The 15013-nt window shown below is 41.3% G+C and overlaps 2 protein-coding genes across 2 annotated transcripts in view; both read left to right on the forward strand.

The window, feature by feature from the left end:
* The first annotated feature begins 635 nt into the window (after window positions 1-635).
* Window positions 636-5920, forward strand: pot (zona pellucida domain protein papillote). Its single transcript, XM_018550582.1, has 4 exons — window positions 636-972; window positions 1649-1805; window positions 2651-3020; window positions 3720-5920. Exons 1-4 carry the CDS (start codon window positions 636-638, stop codon window positions 5856-5858), a joined length of 3003 nt encoding a protein of 1000 aa, XP_018406084.1. The 3' UTR covers window positions 5859-5920.
* Window positions 5921-13867: 7947 nt separating this feature from the next.
* The window catches only part of LOC108782295 (GTPase-activating Rap/Ran-GAP domain-like protein 3), a 28052-nt gene continuing 26906 nt past the window's right edge, over window positions 13868-15013 (forward strand). Inside the window, exon 1 of the mRNA XM_018550540.1 lies at window positions 13868-14197. Coding sequence (XP_018406042.1) covers window positions 13992-14197 — 206 coding nt within the window. The 5' untranslated portion in view covers window positions 13868-13991. The remainder of the gene's footprint in view (window positions 14198-15013) is intronic.

Raw genomic sequence — 15013 nt, forward strand, 5'->3', positions numbered from 1 at the left:
AATGTCGTATTTATTATTAGAGTTCATTAGAACATCAATTAGACTAATCACGAAATGGATGTGATGCCACATCTTACGATATAATGAAAAATCCAGTCATCATAAAATTATTACAGGTTTATAACCGTTAATTTTTTTTAGGTCGTAGGAGAATCTTAGAAATAATGATTTCTGGCTTATTATTCTTGAAGGATATCGTGACATTATATATACATACATCACGTTATAATACATATAGTATATAATTTCATTGTGTGCTTTATAGAAAGGAATATTTATATAAAATAATGAGAAAGCACAAATTTTTTACTATTTAGATCAAATAATATATGACATTAGCTGCGTTTAACAAAGAAAACTCGTCAATGAACACTCACTGATTCTCTCATTAATATAATTGGTTTCTACATTTAGATCAAAGAACTGAAAACCAGAACAAATCATGTTAAAGAATCATTGACTGTTCATTGATAATTTTCTCTGCTGAATAAAACCATTCTATAATATTTTGTTTAATTAAAGTACTTGCAATTAATTATGGGGATTTTATTCATTGGTAATATTAGTATAATAATTTTGTAACTATTCGTATTAAATTTTTTGAAAAAAATTGATCTTATGTCTTTTCGTCGTAGATGCTGCCAAAATTGATACTCCTGCTCTGGGCGGCAATTCCGATTGCGTTGTCCCAGAGCAACTATGCGTCGCAAGGCAACAGCATCGAGTATCAGCCGGGACTTCCGCCGAGCACAGTCCTCGACGGCAAGGTTACCAAATTGGATGACATCTCACCGATTATATTTTTGAATCGAACGAAAGCCTATCTGAACTGCGGCCAGGGTAGCATGGAGGTCGAGCTCAAGTTTGAGGAACCATTTTACGGAGTGGCTTATGCCGACTTTGATCGTAACAGTGCCTGCATATTCAAAGGACGAGGTGCGACGACCGCTAAATTGGAACTGCCTCTGAAAGGTACGTCCCTGCATTAAATTCAACATTTAATCTCGCGCGTAGGATAGCATTATTTATTTCATGGAAATGATGATAAGAAGGATAAACAAATTTATCATTTTTAGATTTATGGTACAGTAAAATTTTATCCGAACTTGGGGGACAAGATAGTTCTGAATGACTGGAATAATAGACTCATTTTTTCCATCAATGTTTAATAATTTTGATAATAAAAGTTGAGTTTAGGAAACTACGATCGTGTACGTCGAGCTCTTATTATCCGAATTATTTGGATAATAAGAGCTTAGCTGAATTCATACATTTGAAACTAAGCACAAACTTGTTTATATAAATAGAGTGCAGATATAAACGAAGCTTCTACATTATTTCTCAATTAAGAAAAGAATTAATATAGTAAATCATAAGATGTAATAGTAATGTGATTGCTCTAAATTCGATTTATGTTAAATGATTTTATAATGTAATGTAATTTTTATTTATAATTTAAGACAAGTAGATTGATGTCCGACAATTTAAAACTAATTTAGTTGTTTCGGTTTTATTTTACTTCTACGGATTATCTGTTTTTGATTCATTTATAATATAATATAATCGTTGTAGTTGTTGCTCGTTTAGACCGTTCTCATTTCTACGAAACGGATTTAACTTCTTATCGAGAAATTGATCTATATTTCAGGATGCGGTACAAAGCAGGATCCTCTGCGCGTGTTCACCAATAATGTAGTTGTTCGCTTTCATCCCGGATTAGAAATGGATGGAGATGAGGTTATCACTATAGTTTGTAGATATCCTCCACCCGTGGCACCAGCGCCTCCTAAGCCGCCAGAAAGCATGTAAGAATTCTTTGTTGATATTTTTTTTTGTTAATATTTTCGCGAAAAAAATTTATTATCAAGTACAGTGTTTTTGTAAAAACTAACAATTAAATTTATTGGAATATTTCTTTACCGCGAATATTATAATTTTTAATTTATCAAATTACATGCATAAGTTATTTATATATCGAGTTAATGTTCTTTAAGTAAGTTTCTGACTGAAGTAGATATTATAATAAACGATATCGAATTTATCACAAAATACGGTATCTTTCAAATATATTTTTTAAAAGATATATAAAGGTAATTATTTTTTTATATTATATCTCATCGTAATTAAAAATATAATTTGATAAAAAGAATGAGTATCTCTAATGATACATACATATATATTATACTTAAAATGATTATAAAGTAATCTCCATTTATGATTAACGCTTTCAAAATAATCTCTTGTTGCTAAAAAAAAAAAAAATCATTACTATCGTTATATTATTCACATTGACTGTTGTTATCACTAACGTGAAAATCCAAATGGAAAGCTTGACACGTATTATTGACATTTAATGAGAGTCCTTTTTCCACTACCTAATCTTTTAAACATTTGCGAAAAACGCGTTCAATATCGCTGAGTTTGCCTTCTCACTGCGTCGAACAAAGTGGATAAAAAAGTAATTCTGCATTCAGAACGTGCTGTGACGATGCACGCCTTTGTCTCTCGCAATCCAGTTACGCATCCGGATAGATGTGAGATATACTCCGTGCACGGTTAACTGCGGCATCTAATATCGATGCCGTTTGCAGCAGTCTCCTCTCATCTGGTAATCGCGTACACCCCACTCTAATCTGATTTCCGTCCGCAGAATGGCTACTCTGACGCCTGCGTCGGTGACCGAACCACCGCTGAAAGGCTTCCAAATCTTGTTGATTATCTGCGCTATTCTGTTCCTCTCGTTGCTCCTGCTCGGTCTTGGCTGTTCCTACATGTGCTTGAAACGCCGAAATGTGCGTGTGGTCCATCGACATCCGTTCGAAAGCGCCACTGGTTCTGAGATAACGAAACTCTCCGGCTCATCTCTGAGCAACATCACGATGTTCGAGGGTCTGAAGATACCACGCGCACACGCCCTTCTTCACGCGACCGCCGTGTCTACTTCCGGTAGCGAGGCGAATCTGGTGATCGATCATTCGGACACATTGCCGAGTGATTATCCAAGCGAGAGCCACTCTGAGGTGAGTCCCAATAATTGTCTAACAAGACGGATGATTGCACAGAGTATGTTAGAAAAATATCAAAGCAGAGCACATCGCTCGTACCAATCCTTTTAACAGCGAACTGTATGTATAAAGCTCCTAAAATGTTTTCGTTGTCTTAATTAAACGGTATACAAATTATTTAAATTTGTTTAAACAAATTGTACAAGTTAACAAAATTTGTTTGAATAAAGTATTTAATACCTATTCATTTTTTTTTAATGAGACATAATGTTGGTTTTATTATCACTCCACTGCAAATTGAATAATGTGCATTTTAATAAAATTTAATAAAAATATACATTATTTCACTATATATGAAAAACATTTTTTAAAAAAGTCCCAGGTTCAACTCTGATATTTCTTGTAATAAATTCTTTGCAATTGTATATTATGATTATTAAATTAACAATTAATATATAATTCGTGTTTTATTTCTAGTTTCAGTTTATGATTGCGTTTCAAGCAACAAACACAATCGCATAGTTTATAGAACTAAAAAATGCACCAAAAATTTCGCCTCGACCGAAAACAGAATTTTTTCTCTCTTATCTGATTGATTAAAAAAAAGATATCAATTTCTGAATAGCGCCTCTAAGTAAAAAATGTCAAATAAAAGAAGACAGTTGCACAATCGACATAATACGTTATGATTTGTTTGATCATCTGTTTTTATAGGTGGATGAGGAACGTTCGTTACCTGTATCCTCCGCCGGATCTTATGATAATAAGGCATTCGTGGACCATCATGAGGTCCAACGTCAAGTGGAAATGCGTGCTTCGAGCTCCTTATATTCAGAGACAGTTGCTGCCGAAGTAGAGACTTCCTCCATGACAGCTGCAAATGCTTCGAGGGTCATGGTGCCGCGACATCCTGTAGCCGTTCCGATTGAGCCCAAGTTCGACGTACAGATGAGAGTCAAGAGAGCACCGCCGCCGCCGCCAAGTCCATTGCCGTCGGAATCTGACGTTGCGAGTATCGCCCTCGAGAGAAATCTAACGACCATTCTGGAAAGAGAAGAGACTTCTCGCTCTCTCGAGAGCGCGCCCTATCGAATGACGACCTTCTCCTACGTACCCGAGCTTCACAGACCGCCAGGAGGCGTATCACCTGTCTCGACCATCTCTCGGCAGCAGACGCCGCCAGTCTACTCCAGAATTCTGCGCAAACAAGCGGAAAGAGAGACCACCGTGATTCAAGAGAAACTCCCATCGCCGACGACCGAGCAACCGCCGCTGCACCACGAGATCCGTCGGCCGAGATCACTAACTTCCCTGAACACCGAGCTCACCGAGACACGCTCGTTGACGGAGGTGACGGACGCCTCGCATGCCAAGTACCGGGTAGCGAGCATCCTAGCGCCGACTCCACCGCCGCCGCCGCCAATCGTGCCTACCACGTCCACCACCACCACTCACACCGCCGTTCAGCACCGCGAGCACCGTTTGTTACGCGAGGAAATGACCGAGCCGTTGGTCGAGGCGCAGGTAGTCGCGCCTCGTCGTCCGGAAATCACGACTCACGAAGTGGACGATGTATTCCTGCGTACCGTTACGGAGAAGAAAACGATCGAGGATGTGGAACGTCACAGTCGTCAAATCACCGAGTATCGCGCCAGATCTCAACCGCCGCCGGATCTCAAATGGGATGTCACCATTAGGAACTATCCGACGGAGAATTTGCCACCGCCACCGCCGGAATGGGAGAACTTCTCCGACGTTAGCTCGGCCTCCAACTTGACCATCACGAATGAGCCAACGAATCATCTGGCAGACGACGAACCGGATGTAAACATCGAACCGACTTACACCACGCGCGCTGAGATCCCGTGCCGGCCGCCACCTACGCGCCGATCCCTCGACGACGCTGATGCTGATTGGTACACTAGGTTGGCGCGCGTTTTAGAGCCGCGTTACGCCACCGAATTAACAGACGAGGAGCGTGTCAAGTGGCGTGAAATCATCACGACGGAAAGCACGCTGCGGACTTTACTGACTGAGGCAGTGGTTAAAGAGGATTACGAGCTGATACGCAAGGATGCGAGATACGTCAACTTGTTCCCGCCAGCGAAGTGGGATGTGATCATCCGAATCTTGAGCCCATCATTGATGCATACCGGTTCCACCTCGTCTTCCAGTCACGGCAAGAATCACGGGCAGCGATACAAACGGTCTAAATCGTCGGAATGGGACACTAGGTCCAGACGATCTTCCCTTCCTACCCTGTACGAATACGAAAGCGACGGAGGCAGCTCGGCGCGCACCCTAGGTACCCAGAGTCATCATCTACAGACATCGCAATCCGCCACGACCATGACCGGTGGACAGATCGTCGGCCGTCCACGTCGACTAGGCGGTTCTATTCGTTCGCGTGGAGCCGGAGTTGGTAGCGAGGCCGACTTGAGATCGATGTCCGAAATAACCGTCCGTGATTTTGCTCGGATGGACAGAGACGACCTGACCAGCTTGAGCTCCTTCGAAGGTGCGGACTCGCTGGTCCGATCGCTCAGCCAACCCAGCTTGGCCAGATCGGGCTCGGAATTCACCGAGCACTGGGGAATGCCTTCTGGTATTCTGCCACCATGGGCGTCCGAACACGCGGATGATGGCGTCAGCTCCGTGGAAACGACGCCGAGAGCGATCAGAAGAGGTGACAGGCTGGAGGTCCTCGCCTCCTTCGATGAGCACAGACGAGGTCCGTCCATCACGAGATCGAGTCGATACACCGAAAGGGAACTCAACGTACGCGTGACAGAAAGTCAGAGGGCCTCGGATTGGTTTAACGACAACAGTTCCGAACCGGAGATGCAAATCTGAGCGCTTCCAAAACATATCACAGAGAGATTCTCGGTTTTTACCTCAAATCCTTTAGATACGGAGATGACACTCCTAAATCTTGACGAAGGTCTGAATAGAATTATTAGGGATGAAAGTCGGTAATAGAATCGACACTTGCAATTTATAAAATTAAGCTTTGAGCATTGTCTCTTTGAAAATTTTTTGAGCAGTGAATCTTTTAATATATTATACAATAAATCGGTTATTTGAATCGGTTGAGTTCAATTGAGCCAATTTTTAGCGCTATAAATAGCGAAAACACGAATTATATCGACATAATAAGTTAACATGTAATTTCGAAAAATTGACAATTTTTTAACAAATTCTTAATAGGCAATTTAAATTTTAATTCTGAGTTTCAGATTTTAAATTAAAAAAAATCCGTTCCTATAAATTTTAATGTTTTTATTTAAATTTAAATATTCATCTCGTATATTATTCAAATCGAAAAATTTGTGTTGTCCGGAAAAGTCAAAAGAACATCACGAACTTGAAAAAGATTCGTCGAGGGATCAGCGGAGTTTTTATTTTAATCCTTCGCAGCTTCACATGTTCTCTCTATTCTATTGCAATGCCACAATATAATGGATTATGATTTATACTGGCATCCATTCGTATTTTTCTTGTAGGCACTATTTCGGTCAGTAGGATCTACGTGACTCGCGCATTACGTGTGTATGTGCCGCGTTTGTTTTGCTTGCAACAGTTTCAACTCGGGACGTTCTACTACATGATCGATATCTTGCCAAGAACGAGGCGCAATGCACACCCCGCGACGGCGACGGGATAACGTTCCGCAGACGTCAGTGTAAAATGCACTTTATTTGTAGCGACTAGCCCGCCGTTTCTTTCTTCCGTTCTTACATCGGTCATACCGCTGCTCTACTTTCTTCGTGGCTCATGGCCATTCACTGCCGATTTCGTCCTCGGGCCCGATAGCTCGACGACTCAAGCTCAACCGCGCGAATGTAGAATTGTCCCATTTTCGGGAATCCGTCTCCGTCCCTCCGACGTCAAGATCTCACGATATCCCGAAACTCGGGGAATTCAGCCGCCACTCTCTTCACACGTCACTCATAGCGCGAGACATGGGATCGTGTTGGTTACCCGGTCTCGATATCGGCGCGAGTGGGTCTGCAGATTCTGGCGAGAATACAATAAATATACGGACAGTTTGCAGAAATTAAACCATTCAAGCCTATATTGTCGTCACTTTTGTTTAACATCGGTAGTTGTATTATTAATAATTCAATTACGTGAGCAATTCTTAATTCGTAACGTTAATTTGCCCGTTCCATGAATAGAATGTATTGTCAAAGAGATTTCATGGCAAAATACATATCGAGAATACTTAATATTTGAAAATTTTCAAAAGTTACGGGCTTCAATGGATTAATCGGCAAACAATCCACAGGGGACTAATGCAAGGAAAAAAAATTACAGAATGGGAAAAACGATAAATAATATAGTGTAATCGCATATATGAGAAGACTTATCGCCTACGGCGACGCAGCCAGTCCTCAGCTTCCTAACGTTTGATGAATCGGAAGATCTCTTTTGAAGATCGCAGGGAACAACACATATAGCTCTCACGACTAAAACGCCCCCGTTTTGCGGTACAACTGCGATAATAGTCTACTTAAATAAGTAACGAAACACACGGTGCTGGGTTATACGCTTCAAACGATAGCTAGAACTCTCTCTTCGCGAACATTTACCTAAACCCCGTCCTCGCTCCTCCTCACCCCTCAAACATCTCTTCCGATTTAATGTATTTCGTCCGGAGTACCTGGGATCGGTCGAGATACGTATCGACCGACACGGTACGTAGATAGGTATATATTTGTAATTATGTACTTTTATGGCTAATGTATATTCACACGTCATGCGTAATTCTCTCCGCGCTATCCTCGTGCAGTCATTAGAAGCTTATGAAATCCTCCGAATCTTTGAGCTGCGAGACAGGAGGGAGATAGAGAGAGAGAAATTGGAACTTGCAGGTTCCATTAATATATCACAGCGTGATTATACATAGTTCTCGCAATAATATACGTAAATCGCTTCGAAATTTCCTAATTCGTTCGCCTCGGCGATCGTCATTTTCGAAACATTACCACCAAGCAATGATATTATTCTACGCTTTGCTTATTAAAATTATCAAATGCCAATCACAAGCGAATGCTTATTAAAATTATCAGACGCCAATCGTAAGCGAGGAAGATTGGAATAAACGTCAAACTCTCTTCGAGAGCTTATCTTTAGAAAGATATTTATTTACGCAAATGTTTAATGCAATAATGTGTATCGCAAGTCGTAACGTAACAGTTCTCTATTCATATAGTTTCTTGTGGTATTCAAAATTCTCGATGGAGACCATTTGTATTATTTTCACAGGAAGTAATTAACTGTACACGTTATGTTATAATTTATATAACGTTTAATTGTAATGCAAAACTAATAATACCAGTGGCCAGAGTTGACAAAGGCTAATATTTTTTTAAAGAATATTATGTTTTTTTTAAATATGTTCTTGACGCTTCAAATACGTTTTAAATCGTATTATGAAAAAAGCATATTTAAAACATCGATTATAAACATCAACTGTTTAAAACATGTTTTTTAACAATCCTGCTAGTGTCAAAATAATTGATTGACTATTTGCTATTCAGTGCAATCGGCACATGAATAAAGAGCTCATTTTGCATATTCAGTAATTCAAGCTCGAAACAATTGTTTGGTGACAAAATATATCCGTCCAAAATTCAAGGAGTCGATACTACATGATATTACATTAAGTGCGTAATTTTCTACGAATTTTATAGAGCGTGATACGATAGAAAACAGTCACACGGTAGGCGCTTTTTTTTATATGTATATGTAACTGTAAATCAAAATCGATAATAAAGTTTGAATATTTCGAACGCCGAAAGGAATAGCGAGACCGGCGTAAAGCGCACATGTAAAACGATGAATAAAACATAAATGCGCATGAAAAGAATATATTAAGCGCGGATAATGGAGTAATAAATCATATCGAGAAATTACATTGTAACAAGTGTTATCAATGGCGAAGTTTTTATCTCGGCGTCTCCCGGTTACATCGAGTTTTCAGGACATCTTTCTAACAAAGAATCGCTGTCGCGAGCAGGATTCGATGTCGAAGAAAAGAGAAAAGGACGCCTGAGATAAGAGAAATTAATGAAACGCTTGTACTTAACTTACGGAAATACGGTTAACGTGAAATGGGAGTATTAAAGCGACGCGTTGAAAGCTTTTATTGGGTGGCATAGCGCGCTATATTGTTAGAAATTAACGTAACTGATAACTCCTATATAGATGCCTTATATCTATATATATTTTTATATCGAATTTTGTAATGGATCATCCGATCGTTCTCGACACGGATATGACTGTGTAATACAATATTTCAGCCGAAAGTTCGAGCGGAAGTGCGAGTGAAATGAGTGCTACTGGAAATGGGACGTAACGAAACGGATCAGATTGAAGCTGAAGAGAGGGAATTGCCTGGCGAAGGACGATACATTCGTTGTCACTGATCGATAAGCGAAGGATGTACAAGTTCGAACTAAACTTCTAAATTATAATTCCTAATAAATATTGACAGTCCACGAACCGCGTGTCTGAGTGCGTTGTAAATCATGTAACCCTCGTCGCTTCATATTACTCTGTGGGAGATTAATTTACACGGTTCGACGTGTTGTCGAAGTTATGATAAAATAGCGCAAGTTCAATCAGGTCCACGCGAATAAATGGAAACTGTAATACGATCTTTGAGCGAGTTCGGAGAGCATGGCTATTAATAAAATTGATTACTAAAAAAAGATTTGTACATTCCTTTTATTACCGAATAAACACAGTGTCACTTTACACTTTACTGCGGAGAAATCCAGTGTATCTATACAGAGCATCCATCTTGTTCGCGAAAGGGATTAATGTTCCAATTTCAGGGGAACACACTTTCTTCCGCGATGTGCATTATAATTTTACTTAAGCAATATTAAATAAACCCACACGGCCAAATTGTTCGGAAAATCATTAAGTAATCTAAATTTCAATTTCAATGAATGCATAAAATGTAATGCGTAAAAACGGGAAATGCATAGCTTTTAATTAAAATTGGATGTATATTCAGTACATGGAAAATTGAACCTATATTCAATACATTTTTAAAATACACGTTCATGTAAAATTCTCACAACACTATCAAATAATATATTCATCATTTCATGTCGGAGAAAAGGAAAAGGTAAGGAATAGCATGCGGAAAGATGCGAGAGGCGCAGAATTTTTCACGATAATCAGAATGCACTCGAGAACTCGTCCGAGTTGCTCGCCCGGAACAATCGGAGGAGACGTCTAAATTAATTATGGGCAGAGGAAAGAATTCCGCAAAGAGAAGGACAACGGCTGATTCATCAACATCGACAGCAGCCTCGAGCGATTACGGCGAATGATCCTGAGGTCACATTGAAAAGAGATGATAGAGAAAGAGAGAGAGAGAGAGAGAGAGAGAAAATGGGTGGAGGGAGGGAGAGATAGATCACATGAGGGAATCTCTATAATTGCTTCGTGATGTCCTCCTTGATCGATCCCCCAGTGGAAAAAGACGTGACGAGGCGCGCCACCCAGTTCGGTCTCGCTCTCACTCGTGACGAGATATATATATACATATATATACGCTCTTGTTTTTCCGAAAACAAGTTCGCTTGTCCGAGTACCGAGTACGTACGTACGTACTTTCCTTCTTCGACCATGCGGGGCGGATCGACGCATGCGTTTTTCTCTCGCGCCCGTGTACCCTTCGCGGGATTATCTTGGCCGTGAATCGAGCAGTCTTCCACGGTCGTTCCCGAGCTTGCTCCCGATCCGCGGGGGCGCACGTTTTCCTCCCGAGAGGATCGCGCGAGCCGCACTTCGGGACACACTCGTTGCGGTGTCACATCACAGCGTATACGTGTACCGATATACGTATAACGCGATACGTCGATAATATAAAATAACGATTCCGGAAGGAAGTACATCAATCGTCAATAAAATGATTCCGGAAGGTTAGCGCGCGATGTTATTCGTGGGACACGTGCCGTTTAAAGGTAAGCGAGAATCGTGACGAGTTAAACGTTATGTCTCTCTGTCGAGCGAGTCTTCGTTTTAATGTTGTCAGCTTGATATGAAACGCTGTTTAATTTATCGAAAATTCAAACACGTCGCAAATACGTGCGGCGCGCATTGACAATCAATCGTACGAGCACAATTTCTATTTGTCGCGACGTTGTGTCCGATTATTGTCATCAAAACGATATACGATACACAATGGCCTTCTCGCCGCGTCGCAAACTAGTTACGTTTATTCAAAGCGTATGTACTCGTTGCGAGATATATTTTACCGTCGCGCGACACTGGTGCCGCGTCTGAACTATTTAAAAGGATGGAATAGATGCTTAAAGCGTATGCATGTTAATTACAAGTTATACGAGATGTATTCCATACACGGAAACTCGCTTGCAACACGGAGTTTCACAGCGACGAGTAATTGCATTCAAAAAGTTATTCCGTGATTAATGACTATAATTGTACACAAAGCACGTTAGACAAATTTTTTTAACGAGTAGCTCGAATCAACATGTTTCGAGATTTGAATGAAAATTTTCATTAGGCCTTGTACTTCTATACTTTCATATATTAAAGCTGGAGCACAAAACGCGGATTGCAATCAGCCTGCACGACTAACGATTATATCTTTATAACACGTACACGTGAGGCGTGCAAAAACTAAGTTTAACGATCAATAGCTTAACGCAAACAGCTACACCGTCTCGTGCCGAAGCTGTGGTGCGTAAGAATTTTAATATTAATTAAACTTTATGACATTTTGCATATTTTAAATAAAAAGTTTCAATTAATTGCCACCGTCAGTGAAGCGGCGATCGCAAATGGCCGATCTATTTTTACGTAACGCCAATTAAAATTTCATTTAGACAATCAACACACAGTTTAATTAGCAAGACGTTTATCATCGAGTGTTGCAAGGTCGTTGCGAAATGAACGTGATGGATCAACATGGAAATCTTCTCAGAGAAACAAATCAATCTCCGAATTGGAGGATGGGGGGGGGGAACGTATCAATCATCTATTCATCAATCATCTAATTCACTCTAATAAATTTCGCAATTCTAATGATCGCGCGAGATCCGAAATATCGCGTATTTCTGCAGGGCTTTAATTAAACGTATTATTCCACATTTACGGAAGAATAAATAGCGAAAAATAATAAAAAAAAAAAAAAAAAAGGCGCCGCTTCTTGGCGCAAACTTGTGACTCTGCGAGAATCCCCAGGTGCGTGAGCTCGTGCATAACTGACGCGCAGTAAGGGCTCGTGCACGATTACTTCGTTTAAAGGGTAGGCAATCGTTCACGCACGGGTAACTTCGCGACGCATAGACACTACGTGCCGAGCACTCGAAACATGGAAGATCTCGCGAATAAATTTCCAAGTTATACGTTCGCGTCGCACACTGTTTATGCGAGTCCCGACACTGCAGGCTTCAAATGACTACGGACCGAGGAATAACTTTGTGAATTTGCGAGATTAAACCCGTTAATCTTGATATCCCTCTGTCGCGCGACGGGGAACTTCTTTCTCTTATAGGATTTAAAATAATATTGATATTTGTCACGCAAGTGGAAAAACGGGATAAGGATCTCCTTTCGGTCCGAATAATTTCGGTAGAATGTTTCCGATGTTGACATAAAGTACATGCAACGTAAAAATTCTCTTCTCAAAACCCAAATAATTCCGATAGAAACGTTGGACGGGTAATGCTAATATATATGTCAACGAAGTGCCTGATCATTCTCCTTTAGATCCAACAATAAGGTGGCCATCTGTCCCTTTTATTCCATTATCGTCTACCGTCGAAGAAAAGAGTGCGGTGCGCACAAAGAGGTTGTAGCAAATCTAATAATTTCAACGGTACGATACTTTATCGTTAGATACCGGTATTCGCTTTCAAGAAGGAACATTAAGTGGGACGTACGGAAGATTCTCTTCCAGTGACAATAATCGCAATATGGAGTGACAGAGCGTTCGCAGCATCCGTGACGGCCGTTAATTGACTCGGCGAGGCGCGAGCGATAGTCTAATAGCCACGCGTTCGCGCGCGAATAGAGGGTACTGCGGTGAGAAGGGACAAAGAGAGAAGAGAATACCTACGGCAAGGGATGACGACACGTCTACGTGGGGTGCCGAGAAACGATAGTGGGGCTAGGTGGTGAGCAAAAGCGGCAACGGACGACGCGAGTTATGGTGGCAAACGACGCCGGTGGATGGTGGGGTTGAAAAGCGGCGCGGCCAGTTACGGTGCACCTGCGATCGGTCGGGAGAGCGGCGGAAAGTAGATTCGACGAGAATACCGGAACGGTCGCATCGCGGAGAACCGGAAGAAGCCCTCCGAGACGATGGCGCCGCTCTTAACGAGTTACCGCGAAGAGATCGGACGCGAGGGGAATACGATCACCGGCCGAGGCGAACGGTGTCTTGCCCCGTGACGGACGGAGGGGATTCGATTAACGAACTCTAATCTCTTCCGACGAAGTTCTGCGAGCCACTTCCGCGAAGTAACGGAGAAAAATCGTCCGTTTATGCGTGATAGAACGGATAGGGCTTTCCTTAAATGAAAAGTTTCGAAGAGTCTTGCGTGTGTAATTGAGAGAGATCCGTGTTTATCCCATAAATGTTTGTTGGAGAAACTCGAGCTGGGATGCTGCCGCCTGCGCCGAGCGAAGTCGTCGAAGATCTCTGCGACGGAGAACCGGATCCAGCGAGGATAAATTTCCTCGTAGGTGGAGATTACGCCAGTTGAATGGAGAGTCCTCTCGTTGCGAAAGGACTAGCTGCTCTTGGGACACGCGACTATTCAGTGGAAAATTTCCGCCGGTACGCGAATACGAAAATCAAGAGGGTACGTGTTACTGTCGTCCGAAGCGTATAGAGCATCGCTCCAATTCGGTTTCGTCTGACGCGATTAAAAAACATGGAGAACGGTCGCGTAACTGGATCGTGAACAGCGTTAACGTGACAGAGTGATATCGAAGATGAGTTCTCTACGACGGACGATCAATCAATCAATGAAGGAGGGCACGTCCACGAGAAGACACGCGCTCTCCGGACCCACCACCAAGAGCATGAAAAACGTCGCTCATACTAACGCGGTGCCCGCTTCGCCAATGCGATACAGGACCAAATACGAGTTGCGGAGTATCAGTTTGGAGGGCAACAAGGTGCTACCATGGACTGCAAGGTAAGCGTATGATTCATCAATTTTCTTAAATACTGTCTGTGAATATAGAACATATTCACAGACTCGAAAATAATTTTTTTTAGGCTATTAAAATATAATGTAGAACATTCTTAAATGTTGATGACAATGCTGTAAAAAGTTTTAACATTTTAGAAAAAAAAACACGACATGATATAAAAAAAATAGATACAACATCAGAAGTTTTTTTTTTTTTTTTAAACGTAATTTGTACGATCAAGGAGAAAATAAGTTGTTGCTCTTGATAAATCTTATCCGTGAGTTATTCAAGAGTAAAAAAACAGCTTACGACGGAGAAAAACTTCGAAGAATAAGAGATTGAAACTTTCAGTCTTAATCCAAAGAACTGGCTCGCTTGATGCAGTCGTCTATACAGCGTGAGTTCGCAGAAGCGTGTGTATCGTATAATAGTCTCTTCAGCGAAATCAATTTTGTGTGCTTCACCTTGAGTTGCCTTGTATTCGGAACAGATACTGCTGCGACTTGAGAATTTAATGGTTCTGAGATTAGGGCATTAAAGACAGCACCAAGCCACAAGCGAACCAATCAATCCAGTATAAAGCCGAACAATCGCGGTCTTTGCAATTGGTTTACCGCGACCGCCGCTGTCGCTCGCTGATATTGATTGATGAGCAAGAAGGTTTCGATCCCCAGTGAGCGATACATACAAGTCCGCTTCCGCTTAATTATTTAATCGTAGAGACAAATTTCCAAGCCCTCCGCTCCAGAATTGTAAATTGTATATTAATTGTTGATCATCAAAGTAACATTAAACATTTACATTATTACTTGAGTCGA

Source organism: Cyphomyrmex costatus, unplaced genomic scaffold (genome assembly GCF_001594065.2).
Source record: "Cyphomyrmex costatus isolate MS0001 unplaced genomic scaffold, Ccosl1.0 scaffold123, whole genome shotgun sequence".
In the NCBI taxonomy this organism is placed as follows: domain Eukaryota; kingdom Metazoa; phylum Arthropoda; class Insecta; order Hymenoptera; family Formicidae; genus Cyphomyrmex; species Cyphomyrmex costatus.

What these genes read in the sequence shown, in the direction of transcription:
- pot (XM_018550582.1), top strand. Translation starts at nt 636, where the DNA reads ATGCTGCCAAAATTGATACTCCTGCTCTGGGCGGCAATTCCGATTGCG. An exon ending in ATTGGAACTGCCTCTGAAAG is followed by an intron (nt 973 to 1,648) that starts GTACGTCCCTGC and finishes TCTATATTTCAG; the next exon opens with GATGCGGTACAAAGCAGGAT. An exon ending in CCTAAGCCGCCAGAAAGCAT is followed by an intron (nt 1,806 to 2,650) that starts GTAAGAATTCTT and finishes TTCCGTCCGCAG; the next exon opens with AATGGCTACTCTGACGCCTG.